At 36.1% G+C, this 19,987-nt stretch overlaps 1 protein-coding gene across 12 annotated transcripts in view; it reads left to right on the forward strand.

The window, feature by feature from the left end:
• Nucleotides 1–16,165, forward strand: part of LOC123552685 (DENN domain-containing protein 5B-like) — a 57,113-nt gene extending 40,948 nt beyond the window's left edge. For all 12 annotated transcript variants that reach the window (XM_053540554.1, XM_053540545.1, XM_053540549.1 and 9 more), the window contains 11 exons: nucleotides 788–917; nucleotides 4,155–4,283; nucleotides 4,600–4,721; nucleotides 7,948–8,093; nucleotides 8,733–8,851; nucleotides 9,952–10,049; nucleotides 10,445–10,516; nucleotides 10,799–10,884; nucleotides 11,781–11,907; nucleotides 12,525–12,699; nucleotides 14,326–16,165. In XM_053540554.1, coding sequence (XP_053396529.1) covers nucleotides 788–917; nucleotides 4,155–4,283; nucleotides 4,600–4,721; nucleotides 7,948–8,093; nucleotides 8,733–8,851; nucleotides 9,952–10,049; nucleotides 10,445–10,516; nucleotides 10,799–10,884; nucleotides 11,781–11,907; nucleotides 12,525–12,699; nucleotides 14,326–14,509 — 1,388 coding nt within the window. In that variant the 3' untranslated portion in view covers nucleotides 14,510–16,165. The remainder of the gene's footprint in view (nucleotides 1–787; nucleotides 918–4,154; nucleotides 4,284–4,599; nucleotides 4,722–7,947; nucleotides 8,094–8,732; nucleotides 8,852–9,951; nucleotides 10,050–10,444; nucleotides 10,517–10,798; nucleotides 10,885–11,780; nucleotides 11,908–12,524; nucleotides 12,700–14,325) is intronic.
• The last annotated feature ends 3,822 nt before the right edge of the window (nucleotides 16,166–19,987 follow it).

The following is a 19,987-nucleotide window of genomic DNA, read 5'->3' on the forward strand; positions in this document are numbered from 1 at the left end:
TTTTACATCATAAAAGAAAAATGAGAAGAAAAATGTTGCATTTAATGTACTGGCAGCAAACTAGTCGCTGAACGAAATTCAAAGTTTTTTTTTTCAGTAATCATTTTCTTAGAAATTATTTAACATACAGTGAAATATCTCTCACTCAAGCATCGGTGGCTCAAGTACTGTGACACCAAGCAAAATCTGTGGCCATTTTCTATACACGTATTTGGATTGTTTGAAACCCTGGATAGCTTGAGCATCTTGCTCATTCCCTTGCATTTTTGAATGATCAACGTTTTAATACGTAAATAAAAGTCACACCACAAAAGATTTCATCCCAGAATAATCTTGTCCGATAACAAGCTCTATCAGGGGACTAGTTGTCAGCCAGTACATTAAAATCTGCAGTAGTTTAATTGATATTTATTTTAGTGACCTATATTAATACATATTGAAATTTGTTTCGATTTTCAACTCTAAAAATTGGTTGTTTAGTATAATTAATTACACCAGTCTTATATGAAGCATATATGTTGAAACTTTGAGAGAAAAATATGTAGCAGTTACTGAGGAGTCAAAATTAAAAAACAGAGAAAATTCAGTGACTTTCAGCCAGGAAGAAATAATTTCATCATGAAAAACAGTGGAGGCTTTGGAAGTAACTATAGTAATGAAAAAAAAAAACAGATAAATATTTTAACAGGTACCTAAGGCGTGAAGAAAAACAAGATAAGATCTATAAATGTTGGAAATATTTTCTAAAGTTCTGAAGCGACCATTAATAATTGAGTAAATTTTGCAGATTTATCTTCAATGGCATTAACTGAAGGCGAGAAGACGGTGAAACGTGGACATCGTCGTACTGGCAGTCGTGGAAACATTGAACTTCCTGTCCTTAAACCGCTACCTCAAACCCTGGCTTGTGACATGAGGTAAATAACGTCATGGAAACATCATATAATTTTGTTGGATCAGTGATATAAAAAATTTTGATAAGATAGGAGTGTCCCTAGCATAGCAGATCTATAACGTTGTCATCTTAACCTCCACCCTGCTAAATTTCTATAATGGACTGGTCCATCATTGTACCCCCCGACAACAAAGTTGTAAGGGGGGGTATACTGGTTTCAGGTTGTCTGTCTGTCTGTCCGTCTGGCCGTCTGTCCGTAGACGCAATCTTGTGCGCACCATCTCTCCTTATCCCCTTGACAGAATTTAATGAAACTTCACACAAGTCATCAGTACCAACAGTAGTTGTGCATGGGGCATGTTAGGTTCTTTTAGAAAAAAAATTTGCAGAGTTATGGGACTTTGTTTTTTTTGTTACTATACTATACACATAGACACAATCTTGTGCGCACCATCTCTCCTCGTCCCCTTGACACAATTTAATGAAACTTCACACAAGTGATCAGTACCAACAGTAGTTGTGCATGGGGCATGTTAGGTTCTTTTAGAAAAAAAAATTGCAGAGTTATGGGACTTTGTTTTTTTGTTACTATACTATATACTTAGACACAATCTTGTGCGCACCATCTCTCCTCATCCCCTTGACACAATTTAATGAAACTTCACACAAGTGATCAGTAACAACAGTAGTTGTGCATGGGGCATGTTAGGTTGTTTCAGCAACAAAAATTGCAGAGTTATGGGACTTTGTTTCTTGTTAACATACTATGTACATACAGTCTGCATATGCAATCTTGTGCGTGCCTAATCTACCAAACTGTTGCACACAATTTAATGAAACTTCACACAAGTGATCAGTACCAACCCTAGTTGTGCATGGTGCATGTTACATTCTTTTAGATAAATATTCTGCATTAAAGTTACGGGACTTTGTTTTTTGTTACTATACTGTATACATACAGTCTATATACATACAGTCCACATAATTATGCAATCTTGTGTGCGTCAAATTGCAATGTACTGTGTCAGTGCATGCGGGGGGTACATTCATCACCTTTAGTGATAGCTCTAGTTCAATTTGGACAGGACCATTTATTATCTGAAGGGGTGTTCACTGAAAATTTACTGACTGAATAGCGAACAGTGCAGACCATGATCAGACAGCACAGAAGTGCAGGCTGATCTTGGTCTGCACTGGTCGCAAAGGCAAAAACACATGCCACCAGCTGGCTATAGGTTAAAGTCACTTGCTAGTCACTACTGTGAACTTGAAACCTTTGTTTGGGTCTGAATGTTAACCCAACAAAAAAATGGAAATGAAGGAAACTTCTAGCGAACATTTTGATTATAACTACAATTTAAAGTTATGGAAGGTCACTAGTTCTTCCTAAGTGCTTGTCTTAGTCTGAAATAATGCCTATGGGGGCACCTTTGTTTTTTTTATGCCCCTGAAGGGAGGCATATAGTTTTTAGCTCATCTGATTTTTTGAAAAAAAATGATGAGTTATTGTCATCACTTGAGCGGTTGTCGGCGTCGGCGTCAGCGTTGCCTGGTTAAGTTTTATGTTTAGGTCAGCTTTTCTCCTAAACTATCAAAGCTATTGCTTTGAAACTTGGAATACTTGTTCACTATCATAAGCTGACTCTGTATAGCAAGAAACATAACTCCTTCTTGATTTTTGAAAGATTTATGGCCCCTTTTGTACTTAGAAAATATCAGATTTCTTGGTTAAGTTTTATGTTTAGGTCAACTTTTCTCCTAAACTATCAAAGCTATTGCTTTGAAACTTGGAATACTTGTTCACCATCATAAGCAGACCATGTACATCAAGAAACATAACTCCATCTTGCTTTTTGCAAGAATTATTGCCCCTTTTGGACTTAGAAAATCAGTTTTCTTGGTTAAGTTTTATGTTTAGGTCAGCTTTTCTCCTAAACTGTCAAAGCTATTGCTTTAAAACTTGCAACACTTGTTCACCATCATAAGTTGACCCTGTACAGCAAGAAACATAACTCCATCCTGCTTTTTGCAAGATTTATGGCCCCTTTTGGACTTAGAAAATATCAGATTTCTTGGTTAAGTTTTATGTTTAGGTCAACTTTTTCTCTTAAACTATCAAAGCTATTGCTTTGAAACTTGCAACACTTGTTCACCATCATAAGCTGACCCTGTACAACAAGCAACATAACTCCATCCTGCTTTTTGCAATAATTATTGCCCCTTTTGGACTTAGAAAATCATTTTCTTGGTTGAGTATTATGTTTAAGTCAACTTTCCTCATAAACTATCAAAGCTATTGCTTTAAAACTTGCAACAGTTTTTCACCATCATAAGTGGACACTGAACATCAAGAAACATAACTTTATCCTGCTTTTTGCAAGAATGATGCCCCTTTTTAGACTTAGAAAATCATGGGTAGGACAATATTTCTATTACACAAAAAAAAAATCAGATGAGCATCAGCACCCGCAAGGCGGTGCTCTTGTTGAACCGTCTGTCAGTCTGTCGGTCTGTCCGCAATTTTCGTGTCAGGTCCATATCTTTGTCATCCATGGGTGGATTTTCAAGTAACTTGGCATGAATGTGTACCACAGTAAGACGACGTGTTGCGCGCAAGACCCAGGTCCGTAGCTCAAAGGTCAAGGTCATACTTAGACATTAAAGGTCATTTTTCATGATAGTGCGTTTGTGTCTGGTCCATATCTTTGTCATCCATGGATGGATTTTCAAATAACTTGGCATGAATGTGTACCACAGTAAGACGACATGTCGCGCGCAAGACCCAGGTCCGTAGCTTAAAGGTCAAGGTCACAGACGTTAAAGGTCATTTTTCATGATAGTGCATTCGTGTCCGGTCCATATCTTTGTCATCCATGGATGGATTTTCAAATAACTTGGCATGAATGTGTACCACAGTAAGACGGCGTGTCGCGCACAAGACCCAGGTCCATAGCTCAAAGGTCAAGGTCACACTTAAATGTTAAAGGTCATATTTAAAGGTCCGTAGGTCAAAGGTCCTAAACTCTAACATCGGCCATAACTATTCATTCAGAGTGCCATCGGGGGCATGTGTGATCCTATGGAGACAGCTCTTGTTTCTTGCTTTTACTTATTTGTTTGGGTTTAATTTTGTTGAGTGATACATTTACAAAATCCATGATAATCAGTTACCAATAGAAATGATTTTTGCAGTATAAGATTTTTAGATGATTTACCATACTGTTGGGCTGTTTTGATTGACTACTTTACTTGTTGACAGGAAAGTGCAGGAGATGGCAGATATCAAGACAGATGTAGGTTGTGCCCGAGCTTGGGTTAGATTGTCTCTAGAGAAGAAAATGTTGTCTGCACACCTGAAAGAGCTGTTGTCAGACTCATATCTGCTCAGGTAAATAGGCATGGAAATATTTGTATAGGGAGAGAAGTTAAACTTTCTGACGAGAGAAGCTGCTTTTATTTCTGCACTTCTAGTATGATAATCTTTTCATCTGGAAAATGGCTTGAGATTTGGTAAGCTCAAATCGATAATGTTTCAAATAATTCAGCAAAGGTGAAACTGTTGATGTAAACATATTCTTGAATTTAGTGCGCTCAGCTTGAGTTTGAATAACATTAAGTATATATGACAAAACCAGATTTGTTATCATTTGAAATTTGTGCTTTATATTGTTAATGAATTTTGGGTATAATTGTTTTATTTGTAGGAGTTTATACAAGAGATACGCGTTCCTGAGGTGTGAGGATGAACGTGAACAGTTCCTCTATCATCTACTGTCTCTCAATGCCATGGACTACTTCTGTTTTACGAACGCTTACATCAATACAGGTAACAGTTTTGTGTCTGATCATCAGATGTCCAGTTCTCTTACTATCATGATTATATCAAGTAAATATTGTACAATGCTGTAAAATTGTTTAATTATTTGGACATAGAATTTCAGAACTACAGTCGAACTTCGATGGCTCAAACTCGAGGGTCCCGAGGATATTAGTTCGAGTTTTCCGTTGTTCGAGCCATCCAAATGGTGGCCATTTGAATTTGGGAATTCGAGGGCACGATGTGTTACAAAACTTACATCGTAATATATTGTCATATTGTACCTAAATATGTGTATGATACGATGATAAATAAAAAACGAACGCAGAAATATGCTTTATTATTTATTTTCAAACATGACATAGATACGGAAAAAAAACACAGATAAAACACTAATATAGTTATAAGAATTTGGTGAAGACAGCATCAAATAGAAAGACATGAATAGCAAACCTTTATGAATCATAGTTCTGTACAAATATTATCAAATATATTGCTTTCCAGTAGCCGACTTAGCTATCCCCCCGTTTCCGGGTCATTTACTAAATTATTCAGCCATGCTAAAGCAGTATGAAAGTTGACATCGGATCTCCCGTTTTTATGCAGAAAAAAATAAAGACAGACATTGTTCAATTATTTTAAATAATTTTATTTGTATAAATCAAAGCCCATTAAAGCATTGCAGTGAAAGAAAGTCACTTTGTTTAATTTGTTTGTCGTATACCGACGCTAATTACATAAGCGTGTGAAAATTACGCACGCGCCGGTTAAAGGGGAAGCTTGGCGAATGTCAGGCAGAGGTGTGAAAATTTTTGTAAACACAAGCCATTCCGGCGATAAATTGTCTGTTCGACTGAATAGGTGTAATTATCACTGTAATTAAGACAAGGGGACCACCAAATGAGTTCGAGAGTTCGAATTTTCAAAGTTCGAGCGATCCGAGGTAGAACTATATATAATAAAGAAGGAATAAATTCGGGGCCGGACGAAGAGTTCGAGGGATCCCGGGTGTTCGAAAGATCCGAGTTCGAGCCATTGAAGTTCAACTGTATGTAAAACTGAAGCTTTTAGTGGACATAAATCTATGGTTTCTATGTTACAGATTAAAAATAGTGGAATTTCATACTTTTGTGGGGATTAAATTTTATGGATTAATACAACCATTTAAGCCACAAAAATTATTCCCCATGTAAATAATTATTTCACAATATTCTGTATTTGGCAAGGGCAAAGTCTGAAATTTTGAAAAGTCAGTAACCTCTCTTTTTTTTAGCTCACCTGTCACATAGGGACAAGGTGAGCTTTTGTGATCACGCAGCGTCCGTCGTCCGTCCGTCCGTCCGTAAACTTTTGCTTGTGACCACTCTAGAGGTCACATTTTTCGTGGGATCTTTATGAAAGTTGGTCAGAATGTTTATCTTGATGATATCTAGGTCAAGTTCGAAACTGGGTCACGTGCCATCAAAAACTAGGTCAGTAGGTCTAAAAATAGAAAAACCTTGTGACCTTTCTAGAGGCCATATATTTCATAAGATCTTCATGAAAATTGGTCAGAGTGTTCACCTTGATGATATCTAGGTCAAGTTCGAAACTGGGTCACGTGCCTTCGAAAACTAGGTCAGTAGGTCTAAAAATAGAAAAACCTTGTGACCTCTCTAGAGGCCATATATTTCACAAGATCTTCATGAAAATTGGTCAGAACGTTCACCTTGATGATATCTAGGTCAAGTTCGAAACTGGGTCACGTGCCATCAAAATCTAGGTCAGTAGGTCAAATAATAGAAAAACCTTGTGACCTCTCTAAAGGCCTTATTTTTGATGGGATCTGTATGAAAGTTGGTCTGAATGTTCATCTTGATGATATCTAGGTCAAGTTCGAAACTGGGTCACGTGCATTCAAAAAATAGGTCAGTAGGTCTAAAAATAGAAAAACCTTGTGACCTCTCTAGAGGCCATATATTTCATGAGATCTTCATGAAAATTAGTCAGAATGTTCACCTTGATGATATCTAGGTCAAGTTCGAAAGTGGGTCACATGCCATCAAAAACTAGGTCAGTAGGTCAAATAACAGAAAAACGTTGTGACCTCTCTAGAGGCCATATTTTTCATGGGATCTATATGAAAGTTGGTCTGAATGTTCATCTTGATGATATGTAGGTCAAGTTCGAAAGTGGGTCACGTGCCATCAAAAAGTAGGTCAGTAGGTCAAATAATGAAAAAACGTTGTGACCTCTCTAGAGGCCATATTTTTCATGGGATCTGTATGAAAGTTGGTCTGAATGTTTATCTTGATGATATATAGGTCAAGTTTGAAACTGGGTCAACTGCGATCAAAAACTAGGTCAGTAGGTCTTGAAATAGAAAAACCTTGTGAGCTCTCTAGAGGCCATACCCTTGAATGGATCTTCATGAAAATTGGTCAGAATGTTCACCTTGATGATATCTAGGTCAAGTTTGAAATTGGGTCACGTGCCTTAAAAAACTAGGTCAGTAGGTCAAATAATAAAAAACATTGTGACCTCTCTTGAGGCCATACTTTTCATGGGATCTGTATGAAAGTTGGTCTGAATGTTCATCTTGATGATATCTAGGTCAGGTTTGAAACTGGGTCAACTGCGGTCAAAAACTAGGTCAGTAGGTCTAAAATTAGAAAGAGTCTTTTGACCTCTCTAGAGGCCATATTTTTCAATGGATCTTCATGAAAATTGATCTGAATGTTCACCTTGATGATATCTAGGTCAATTTCGAAACTGGGTCACGTGCGGTCAAAAACTAGGCCAGTAGGTATAAAAATAGAAAAACCTTGTGACCTCTCTAGAGGCCATATTTTTCATGAGATCTTCATGAAAATTAGTGAGAATGTTCACTTTGAGGATATCTAGTAAACAGGATCACGTACCTTCGAAAACTAGGTCAATAGGTCAAATAATAGAAAAACCTTGTGACCTCTCTAGAGACCATATTTTTCAATGGATCTTCATGAAAATTGGTTAAAATTTTTATCTTGATAATATCTAGGTCAAGTGCAAAACTGGGTCACATGAGCTCAAAAACTAGGTCACTATGTCAAATAATAGAAAAAATGACGTCATACTCAAAACTGGGTCATGTGGGAAGAGGTTAGCGATTCAGGACCATCATGGTCCTCTTGTCTTTACATAGTAAGTAAACATTTTGATTATTATACCTTTTCAGTAGTATACATAAGGATAAGTTTTTATTTCCTACTTTTAGTTGTACCTTATCGTGTGTTGTTATATCCAAGCCTGAAGTTTGGTTGTACAACAACTAGTGCCAATCCATGGATAACCTTTGCTGGTCACATGGGAGAAACTGGAATTATAGAGATACCTAAAGGTGTCCTCGAGTTCTGTGTAGAGGTAATTGTTTTATACATATTGATTTTGACTCTTTTTAAAACCTGAGTTAGGAGACCAGTATCAGAATGCAGTCCTGTCATTGGTCAGTTTCAAATTGGTTCACAGAAACAACCGATCAAATGCAAGTTTTTAGACTGGTCTCCAACCTTAGTTTTGTTACATTTTGCTCTGATGGTTGAACAAAAGAGGCAAATAAAACATTGTTATTTCGCAATAATGATGACGTGAATCGATAATTAATGACTAGTTTTCATTAACCCTAAAGTTGCACATGTTTCCCTTTTTCACTTACCATGAACTAGAAAACTCGTTTGAATGCATTTGGATGAATAGTGATGTTTTGAATGATACATTAAGCTGAATCAAAAGTAACAAAAAGATTTGGGGGAAAACACTTAAGATGCTAAAAATAGTTTAATTAGGTACTGCATACATTCTTTCTTCTTGCTATACCTGATGTTCCAGGAGCTGGAAACTCTGCGACTTGACACTGTTGTTGTTTTCGTCAGCACCTTAAGTAATGGAGTAAACAGTAATTAGAAGATACTTCTTGTTTTAGAAGTGTGGAGGTAACAAATAAGACTTTAGAATAGTCTGGGACAATAATTCAAGCTTGCATTGATCCATTTATCATTTCAGCACAAGAACTTGGGTGTATTGACAACACTTCGGCTAGGACATGACAACTCTGGTTTGACACCCAAATGGCTAGTGGAATATGTTCTCATCCGAAATGAGATATCTGGCCATACATACAAGTAAGATACAGTCAAGTTCAGTCATTCTTTTAAATAATTGTTTTTGCAAGCAAACTTATTATTAGATGTAACGATAGTATTACCTGATGTTCTGTATAATGGGTGATTTGTCAGTTTTGACTGTTTATTGCTTATTCAGTCAAACCAACAAGTGAGGTTAAACAATAATGGACAGGTTATAAGCAGCAGAAATTTGCAAAATGATGTCATCAGAAATGTCATATCAATCGGTAATTGACTCCCAATTGCATAAAATGTTACAAAGTGCTGTTCAGTTGTGTCTTCCACGTGTTGTGGGGGAGACATACATGTATTGATGTAGTGCTGCCAGTGTGTTCATCTCACAAAGTTTGTCTATGTAACTCCTCCGACACCACAAGGTGGATTTACACCAGACTTTACCGGAGTGATTATTGCCAAACCTAGTTGTGCATATATCAGCATTTCCGGTTTGATGATTTTCAGCAGAGTTATGGCCCTTGATTCATCAAATTTTATGATGTTTTGGCCACTTCTCTTATATTATTAGGCAGAATTCCACCAGACCTTACAGGGGTTATCAGTGCAAAGCCTCATTGTGCATATTGTCATCGTGTTCCTGTTTGGTGATTTTCAGTAGGGTTATGGCCCTTGATTTGTTGTATTGTACCTTGTCCCAGCAACTGCTCCCATACTACCAGGAGGGATTACACCAAACTTCACAAGAGTGATCATTGCCAAGCCTTGTTGTGCATATTATTGGCATGTGCTAGTTTGTTGTTTTTCAGCAGAGTTATGGCCCTTGATTCATAAAATTTTATGATGCTTTAGCTACTTCTCTTATGTACATTGTAATAGGGCGGATTTCCACCAAACCTTACAGGAGTGATCAGTGCCAAGTCTTATGATGCATATTATCTGTTCTGCTTCAGTGATTTTCAGTGGAGTTATGGTCCTTGATTTGTCATATTTTATAGTGTTTACACTACTTGCTGTATATATTATGGCTGAATTTCACCAAACCTTACGAGTGATAATGTGATTCTAATATGAACAACTGCTGTAAACCTTAGTTTACTGCCACTTCATTGGTTTCTTATGTATCATCACATGTTTTACAGGTTCCCCTGTGGTAGGTGGCTGGGTAAAGGAGTAGATGATGGAAGTATAGAAAGATTACTGGTTGCTGAGCTACTACCTCCAAACACTAGCAGTGAAGGTCAGTGGTAACTCTGTTTCTGTAAGAATAAGTACTACTTTAATGACATTAAAAAACATAGAATATCAGTTCTGGTTGGAATAAGATTGCATATTTCAGTGTTGTAAGTGTATGTTTTAAGAATTCAGGTGAATCTGCAAGATGGTAGAATTTTTTTGTGTGCTATTTTTATCAGTATTTGCCTCTGTTATTAAGTCTGAAATTAAAATTATGACAATATGTACATTTGCTATAGTTATGTTTGAAGAAAAAAAGGTGTTCATTTTTGTATAAACAACATTGATGCAATGCTATCAAGGATAGCCCTTTCCAGGAGATGTGTCTAGTCGTTTCATTTGATTATGCCTTCAGTTGTGTAACAAAAGTATTTAAATGTTTGAATGTTTCCTTTGTAGATATTGTAGCTGCTAGTGGAACTCCACCAAGGTCAAGGTCACCTGTATCTCCAAGGAGACCATTAGAACAAGGTTTGACAAAAGGCTATATAAACTAATTGTAAAATCTGATGTAAAAAAATCACAAACATTCACATTATCATAACCAAGTTTTATTTCTTACCAGTTTCCTACTTTCATAGAGGCTGCCATATTCCATCCTTTTCACCTTGCTTACATCTGAGAACTTCATGCCTTGCAGGATGCCGTACCACAGTCGTATTGCTAGTAAAATTCCTGGAACCCATGTTTTACAACTTCAGTATTTTATTTTTTTGTTACAAAAATAATTTTCTTTTACACTGTTATTTACAGGAGGGTATACAATACCGGACATACAGGAGATGTTGGGTCATGCTGTTAATGGTCTCATTAAACATTACTACAAAGCTGAAAAAGAGGTATATACTTTAGTTGTATAACTTATTTTAGTTTCCTTTCTGGTTTTCTTGGTCACATATAGGACATCACAGATATGGGGGCCTCCATGGCCGAGTGGTTAAGATCGCTGACTTCAAATCGCTTGCCTCTCGCCGATGTTGGTTCCAGCCACATTCGGGAAGTTGAATTCTTCATGTGAGGAAGCTATCCAGCTGGCTTACAGAAGGTCTGTGGTTCTACCCAGGTGCCCTCCCATGATGAAATAATGCACACAGGGGTACCTGGGGTCTTCTTCATCAAAGTTGAAAAGTCGCCATAAGACCTAAACTGTGTGGGTTGGACGTTAAACCCAACAAAACAAACAAACAAACAAGCAGTTACATGACATGCTTGAGTGGGCATAGTCTTGGGGTTCACTGTTCCACACTGTTGCTGACTCAGGGTTGAATACTTTCTGATGAGGAAGTCAACAGTTGGGCCAAGAAATTGCCTTTGACTTAAGTATTTCCTTATAGAGAAAAGTACTTTAACCTTTAGCCTGCTGGCGGCAATTGATTCTGCCTATGCGACCAGTGCAGACCAAGATCAGCCTGCACATCCGTGCAGTCTGATCATGGTCTGCACTGTTCGCTATTCAGTCAGTAAATTTTCATCGAAACAACCCCTTCGAATAATAAATGGTTTTGCCAAAACTGAATGATGGACAGTCCATTATAGAAATTTAGCAGCTAAAGGTTAAGTTTTCTTCTGGCAGTAAAAGCTAGAATTATGATTTGTGATCTATTTTTATTCAGCAAATAGAATAGAAAATTATTGCTGCTATGCTTTCCATAATTGTTGATGTTTTAAATACTAGGAAAAAAGATTATAAAATATTTATAAAATTGTAATTTATTTGTTACTGTTATACTTGTAGAGGGGTAACCTGACCTACTTGTTGTGTGGAGAGAGAGGGCTTGTACCGTGTATAGAACACGTCTTTCTGTACGGCTTCAGATCAGCAAGGATCTTCAGAAACAAGTTCTATATTTGGGATTATTTAGGTAGGTATATATAGGTACTGAGCTTGCACCATGTACAGAACATGTCTTCCCATATGGTGTAAGATAGGTAAGCAAGTAGATATAATCAGCTGGAAATTGGTAGTAGTAGTTAAAATCGTTCATCTGCGAAATGGAAAATCATTTCCATACTACATGCTCCTATGTATTGGTCTTTTTACCTGACCTATATAAAGAACCATGAACGCTTCTTAGTTTGGGATTTTCTTATATTGTGAGGGGAATCTTTGGCTTGGTAGTTATGGTTGCTGACTTCAAAACCTTGCCCGGAATTTAAAATTCTTCAGCTAAGGAAGCCATCCAGCTGGCTTTCGGAAGGTTGGTGGTTCTACCCAGGTGCCTGCCCTTGCCTGAAGCGATGCTGGGAGTGGCACCAGGGGTCTTCTCCACTGTCAAAAGCTGGATAAGTTGTCATGACCTTAATTTTGTTGCTGTGACTGTAAACACAACAAAACACCAGTAAATTGCACTATCCTCCGATATGTAAAATTTTCCACTTTCATTGCAACAGTTCAAAGTTTAATATGTTTTAGAAAAGATACATTAATAATTGGACATATTTTTGCAAAAGGTTCATGGTAAATTGTATTCACTTTCAGAAAAAGTAAAGTCTCACTTGGAGGCAGCTCTGGAAGGTGAGATACGACGATCCACATCAGACATAGACAGGGCTGGTTTCTGGATGTTTTGTAACCTACTAACCAAGATAAACAATGCTGCCGAGTCTGTAGGAAAAGATGGAAAACTACAGATTTTTATCTGTGTAGCCATCAGGTATTGATTCTGTAAATTATAAGAGTTAAAGCTTTTATTAAGTAATTTGACTTTGGGATCTAATCATGTTAATAAATAAATGTTTGTATGTCGTCTGCTGTCTTTAAACTCATCACAATTTGCATGCCATAGAATTTTATAGGAACACCTATTAATGGCAAGAAAAGAAGTCAAACATGGTAACAAAGCTGTAAGTTAGGTTGAGGAGCATTATTGCCATGCGGGAAGGAAGTTTGCAGTTGTTTATAGAAGTATACTTTGTTTCGCAGTGAACAACTGTTAATGAAATAAATTGAAATTTTTTTTTTGAAAGTTGAATCTGTTAATTCTCAGAAATTGAAAGGTAAGACACCAGTATTAATATTGAAAGTCTAAAAATGAATATTTTAGATGCATGTACAAAAACATGTTTTTCCTAAACTGATTGTTCGCAGCTTAGATAAAAATATGAGAAGTTTTATATATATATTGTATAGGGATGGCAACAGTTAACTGGGGAGTACTTGCTCGGTGTTCCGTGTACTGATTATGAAATTTAATAATCCAGTACTCGGAAAAAAAAAGACTAGAAACACGTCAATTTTAACTTGGCCATTTAAATAACACCCAAGTGTCTACCTGTCACCTTTTTGATCAGTTACCCAGATTATACAAACACGAAGGTGTGAATTGATGCACAGTGGTCAAGAATGACCCCTGACAGGTAACAACGTGTTTGCAAAATCATGATCACTGTAAATTGTAATTATGTTGCTTATTGCAGTATCGCTTTAATCATAAACAGTTAGAAAATCACACCATACCTGTGTGCAAACATTAAAATTAGCGGTACATCATAAAGAACATATCCTTTATAATTTAAAAAGTAAACCAGTCCAATTTTATGCTGACTTCGCAGTTTCCTCCAGAAGTTCGGCTTAGCATTTTATTAGTTGCTGATATTTAGAATAATTACAATATTAAATGAGCTATTACAAGTTACTCAATTTTCATATGTCTTTATAACCTAAATAAGCACCTATTGCCTAGTGGTAGAGCAACCGCTTCGAGTGCGGGAGGTCATTGGTTCGATCCCTAGTCGCGTCATACCAAAGACGTGAAAAATGGTACCAGTAGCTCCCTTGCTTGGCACTTAGCATTAAAAGGGAAACTGGCCTCATCTCTCATACCCTTGTGGCGATGGATTCCATCAGGAATGAGGTGTAGAGAGTGATTAATATAAGTTGTAGAACTTCCTTCACAGTAGACCTAAAATAAATTATGTATAAACTAAGCACTATGGTAAGTTCTCTTCTTACTGTCTTAATAGTACATTAAGTTTGCCACTTTGATCTAATCAGTCTGTCCCAAAATCTAGCCTATTCCTTTTTAACAAGAAACTGAGTACTCATTCGAAAAAATTGGCGGGTACTTGAGTACCAAAATCGGTACCTGTTGCCATCCCTAGTATTGTATAATTGACATCGAGGAAAAGCAAAAGAACAATATGGTATATAAACAAAAATATTTTTTTTAAAAATCAGCTGTCCTTGACATGGCACTCAAGTTACCCATCTTTGACATTGCATTCTATTTAACACTACTGGTATTAATATTCTTTAGGCATGTTACTGAATTTTATTTCAGAGACCACACCCTTCAGAAATGGCTGCCAATGATTGCCAGAAATATTGTGACGGCACAGATGTACGAGGAGAAATCATTCATGCGTGACAATGACCTCATCACCTTCATAATACACATTCTCGATACGCTCAACGACTTTGATATAGTGCTAGAATCATCACTTGTACGAGGCCTCAATATTTGATCACAATCATGTCTGTGACGTCAAAACTTGATAGTGATAAAATCATCTCATGTCCTAGGCTTCAACTTGCCATGGACTTAAGATTAGAGTCAATGCTTTTCATAGGCCTTTGCTTGAGGTTATAATGTCACGTTTAGAGACCAGTCTTTGACTGCATCCTTGCCATTGGCTGATTTAAGTTTTGAGCATGGAATTAACCAATCAGATGCTGGAGTTGTTAGACTGGTCTATAAATTCAGGTTTTATAACCTTCGACCCTGAATGCTTCACTAGTTAGTATGAGAAACAAAACTTGCTAGGGCTAGAACTATAAGATGTTTCAGGCCTTCACAAAAAAAAGACATTGCTGAAATTATCACTTGTACGAGTCTTTTATATTAGACTTTGTTAGATTCATGACCTTCATGGGGTCATTTCATTTTGTGTTGCTTTAAGCATAGCTTTCATTTAATAGAGATTCTAGAGGTTTTATAGAGCATTTTATTACAGAGCATTTTATCAAAAGGCATTTAGAAACATTCTGCCATCACAGTTCAGGAGCGTGAGAAAGGAGTTTTATCTATGCTGGTGGGATTCTAATGCTTATTGTTACTCAAAGTGTCTGAGACACTTACAAAAGCTGAAAGCTGCCATTTTTATTGCCACTTTGTTGTTTTATTATTTTTGTTGTTGAAGGTAGAGTGGCCTTGATACTCATTTTAATGGTGATATTAAATTAACAGTTTTAAAGGAGGACCCATATTTACTGCAGTGCTAAGAGTCTGAAATTTTTAATATTCTTGCTTTTCTGTTTGATCTGTTATTATATGAACATTTTCAAAAATACTTTTCATGAACTAATTTCTTAAAAGTACCAAATAGCAGACAAATTTCGGCAGTTAAAACTAGTTGTGTTTGATTAAATATTTAAAAATTTAGTGCTGAAGTTGACACTCAAAATATTGAATTTTATACTCCCTTTGGGAACATCATTAATTTTCTGTTTTTAAATATGAAGTTGAATACAGCTGAGATTTTTTTTATCACAATACAGTGAAATAATATAAAGGTGGAGATTTTTATATTTTGTCTGTTTGTTTAAAAAACAGCCCTTTACAGAAATATATTTAATATAGACATTAATGTACGTGGTTTTAAATGGCAAAATAATTTGTTTCTGAATGTAACTAAAACTCTTTGACACCTCAAGAGCTTTTTTGAAATACAAATGAAAATCTATTATGTACCAATATTTCAAGTATGAAATCTTGGCTTTTCCTCTATTGGTAGAACTTCAAGTGAGTCTGTCATATCTTGTAAGATAGATCAAGAATACAAATAAGGACAATGAAATTAAATGGGTAAAAACATCAGTATTTAAAATTTAATACTGCTGAGAATATTTCCTCCCAGTCACATTTTTTTGTTAAGTTTCTTTAAAATGAGCTTTTTTTTCACTTTGAAAATTTTTATCAGTGGTCTTTAGCCATTATCAGAGATCCTTATCAAACTTGTTTAAAGTCGAAGCTTTTTGTATTTGTAAATAAAATATTTATTTTTTTGTTGACTGATATTTTGCAGTCAAATTATGCTCAAAATAGTACAATGTTTTAGTATTATTATTTTATGAACTTCACAAATCTAGCTTTATAGTCATTTTCAGATAGCTTTAGTCTTTTAGTTTTAAAATGCTCCTTTTTAGCTCACCTGAGCCAAAGGCTCATGGTGAGCTTTTATGACCGCTCAATATCCGTTGTGTGACGTGTGTCATCGGTCCGTCAACATTTTCTAAAAAAATCTTCTTCTTGAAAACCACCAGGCAGAATTACACCAAACTTCACACGAATGATCCTTGGTGGGTCCCCTTTCAGAATTGTTGAAAGAATTTAATTCCATGCAGAACTCTGGTTGCCATGGCAACCCAAAGGAAAAACTTAAAAAATCTTTTTTTTCCAAAACCGCAAGGCATAGAGCCTTTATATTTGGCGTTTTACATCATCTTATGGTCCTCTATGAAGATTGTTCAAATTGTGCCCCTGGGGTGAAAAGAGGCCCCGCCCTGGGGGTCACAAGTTTTACATAGACTTATATAGGAAAAAACTTAAAAAATCTTCTTGTCTAAAACCACAAGACCTAGGCATTTGATATTTTGTATGTAGAAATCTTCTTGCCTGAAACTACAAGGCCTAGGCTTTTGATATTTGGTATGTTGCCTTTCCTAGTGTTTCTCTACCAACATTGTTCAAATTATGTCCCTGGGGTGAAAAGAGGCCCTGTCCTAGGGTACCAAGTTTAACAGAGGCTTATATAGGGTAAAAATAAAGATCTGAAAGTTCTAGGCCTAGGCCTTTGATATTTGGTATGTAGCATTGCCTGGTTTATTTCTAGCAAGTTTGTTCAAATTATGCCCCTGGGGTTAAAAGAGGCCCAGCCCTGGGGGTTCATTTGTTATAATTATAAGTTATACAGGAGAAAATACTTCAAAAATTTTCAGATCATATTTCCTAGACTAATTGTAATAACCTGATGACCCCAAGCGATTCGGGATCACTTGACTGTGACCTTGACCTACTTTCTTCTTTTTTAAGATACAGCCTTGAAATTTGGATGACATGTACAGTTTTACACACCAATCTTAAAACTGACTTTCAGTTACCATGAATGTGACCTACTGACCTACCTTCTTAATATTTTAGCATCAGCTTGCCATTTGAAACATGTGGCTCATATTACTCAGGTGAGCGATCCAGGGTCATCATGACCCTCTTGTTAGCTCACCTGAGCAATGCTCAGGTGAGTTTTTCTGATCACTCGATGTCCGGCGTCTGTCGTCTGTCTGTCTGTCGTCTGTCAACATTTAGCTTGTGTATGCAATAGAGGTTGTATTTTTCAACTGATCTTAATGAAATTTGGTCAAAATGATAACCTTGATGAAACCTAGGCTGAGTTTGAAAATGGGTCATCTGGGGTCAAAAAACTAGGTCACTAGGTCAAATCAAAGAAAAACCTTGTGTATGCGATAGAGGCTGTATTTTTCAATTGATCTTCATGAATTTTGGTCAGAATGATTACCTTGATGAAATCTAGGCCAAGTTCGAAAATGGGTCATCTGGGTTCAAAAACTAGGTCACTAGGTCAAATCAAAGAAAAACCTTGTGTATGCGATAGAGGCTGTGTTTTTCAATTAATCTTCATGAATATTGGTTAGAATGATTACTTTCATGAAATCTAGGCCGAGTTCGAAAATGGGTCATCTCGGGTCAAAAACTAGGTCACTAGGTCAAATCAAAGAAAATCCTTGTGTATGCGATAGAGGCTGTATTTTTCAATTAATCTTCATGAATATTGGTCAGAATGATAAGCTTGATGAAATCTAGGGCGAATTCGAAAATGGGTCATTTCGGGTCAAAAACTAGGTCACTAGGTCAAATCGAGGAAAAACCTTGTGTATGTGATAGAGGCTGTATTTTTCAATTAATCTTCATGAGTTATTCGTCAGAAATGATAACCTTGATGAAATCTAGGCCGAGTTCAAAATGGGTCATCTGGGGGTCAAAAAATCACTAGGTCAAATCAAAGAAAAACCTTGTGTATGCGATAGAGGCTGTATTTTTCAATTGAACTTCATGAATATTGGTCAGAATGATTGCCTTGATGAAATCTAGTTCAAAAATGGGTCATCTCGGGTCAAAAAGTAGGTCATTAGGTCAAATCAAATAAAAACTTTGTGTATGCGATACAGGCTATATTTTTCAATTGATCTTCATGAAATTAAGTCAGAATGATTGTCTTGATGAAATCTAGGTCAGATTCGAATACGGGTTATCTTGGGTCAAGAAGTAGGTCACTAGGTCAAAATCAAAGGAAAACCTTGTGAATGTGATAGAGGCTGTATTTTTCAATTGATCTTCATACAGTTTGGTCAGAATGATTGCCTTGATAAAATCTAGGTTGAGTTTGATTATGTTTCATCTGTGGTCAAAAAGTAGGTCACTAGGTTAAATCAAAGAAAAACCTCGGGTATGTGATAGAATCTGTATTTTTCAACTGATCTTCATGAAATTTTGTCAGAATGATTGCCTCGATGAAATATAGGTCAAGTTCGAGTATTAGTCATCTGGATTTAAAAACTAGGTCACTAGGTCAAATCAAGGCAAAACCGTGTGTATGCAATAGGGGCTGCATTTTACACTGGATTTTCATGAAGTTTAGTCAGAATGGTTGCCTTGATGAAATCTAGGTCAAGTTGGAATATGGGTTGTCTAGGATCAAAAACTAGGTCAAATCAAAGAAAAACCTTGTGTATGCGATGGAGGCTGTATTTTTCAATTGATCTTCATGAAATTTGGTCAGAATGATAGCCTTGATGAAATCTAGGTCAAATTCTAATATTTCACCTTGGGTCAAAAACTAGGTCACTAGGTCAAATCAAAGAAAATACTTGTTTATACTCAAGGTTTTTGCTCCATTTTTAATGATAATTGGTCAGAATATATTTTTCCATGAAATCACTAGGTCACACATGTTTACACTGTTATGGTGTGTTTTTCAGGTGAGCGACCTAGGGCCATCTTGTTTTATTTCCCACCAAAGTAATTTGTACCAAATACTGATTTAACTGGTAATAAAAGGCAAGCAGGGAGTTTTTATTGTCTTGCTAGATTTTATATTTATGTAGATTTTGTAGTATTATGTGCCCCCAGTGGTGTGCCACTTAGCATGGTTTATGTAAATGTTGAACGACTGGTCTAGTCATTTACATATTGATAGTTTACACTTATAGATGTGTAGTTTATACTTGGTTAGGTGCTGATCAAAAACATGTGCAGATAGTTTACACAGACTTAGTATAGTGTGTATATATACATATTTATTTGCGGGTTTCAAACCTGTGCTTTTTTGTTCCTTTCTGTTCCTAACTTACAGTTTTACTTCAGGCATTGTTTTAAACTTAAAGGCAACAGTATAGTAACATTAAACTGTAAATGTTTCTACAGAAACCCTTACACTTGCAAAGCAACTTGTCATTTGCATAGAGCATAGAAACACTCATAATTCATTACACTGACAAACAACACAAAATATTGACAGAATTAACATTCAACACATTGACAACAAGAGTAACATAATATCTGTACAGCTACAGTAACTTGTTACATCTTAACTACAGTAACATATATTGGGGCAATATCTTTACCTTTATAATAACATTCATTTCGAAACTACAATAACATCCAAAATCTCATCTAAGCTATCGTGCAACATTATGACATTGTGCAGTAACATACTGATAAATATTTTTAGAACTATAACAACATGAAGTTCTATTAAAGCACCTACAGTATTATTATATATAACCTTTAAACTAGATTTTTATTACTATAATAACAAAAATCTATTTACAACTACAATTAAAAGCTACATCTTGACAGCAATAATAACGCTGAACATATAACATCTTGATGCTTCATTTTGACACCTGCAGTAGCATAAGTATTT

This window comes from Mercenaria mercenaria, chromosome 4 (assembly GCF_021730395.1).
Source record: "Mercenaria mercenaria strain notata chromosome 4, MADL_Memer_1, whole genome shotgun sequence".
Taxonomy (NCBI): Eukaryota; Metazoa; Mollusca; class Bivalvia; order Venerida; family Veneridae; genus Mercenaria; species Mercenaria mercenaria.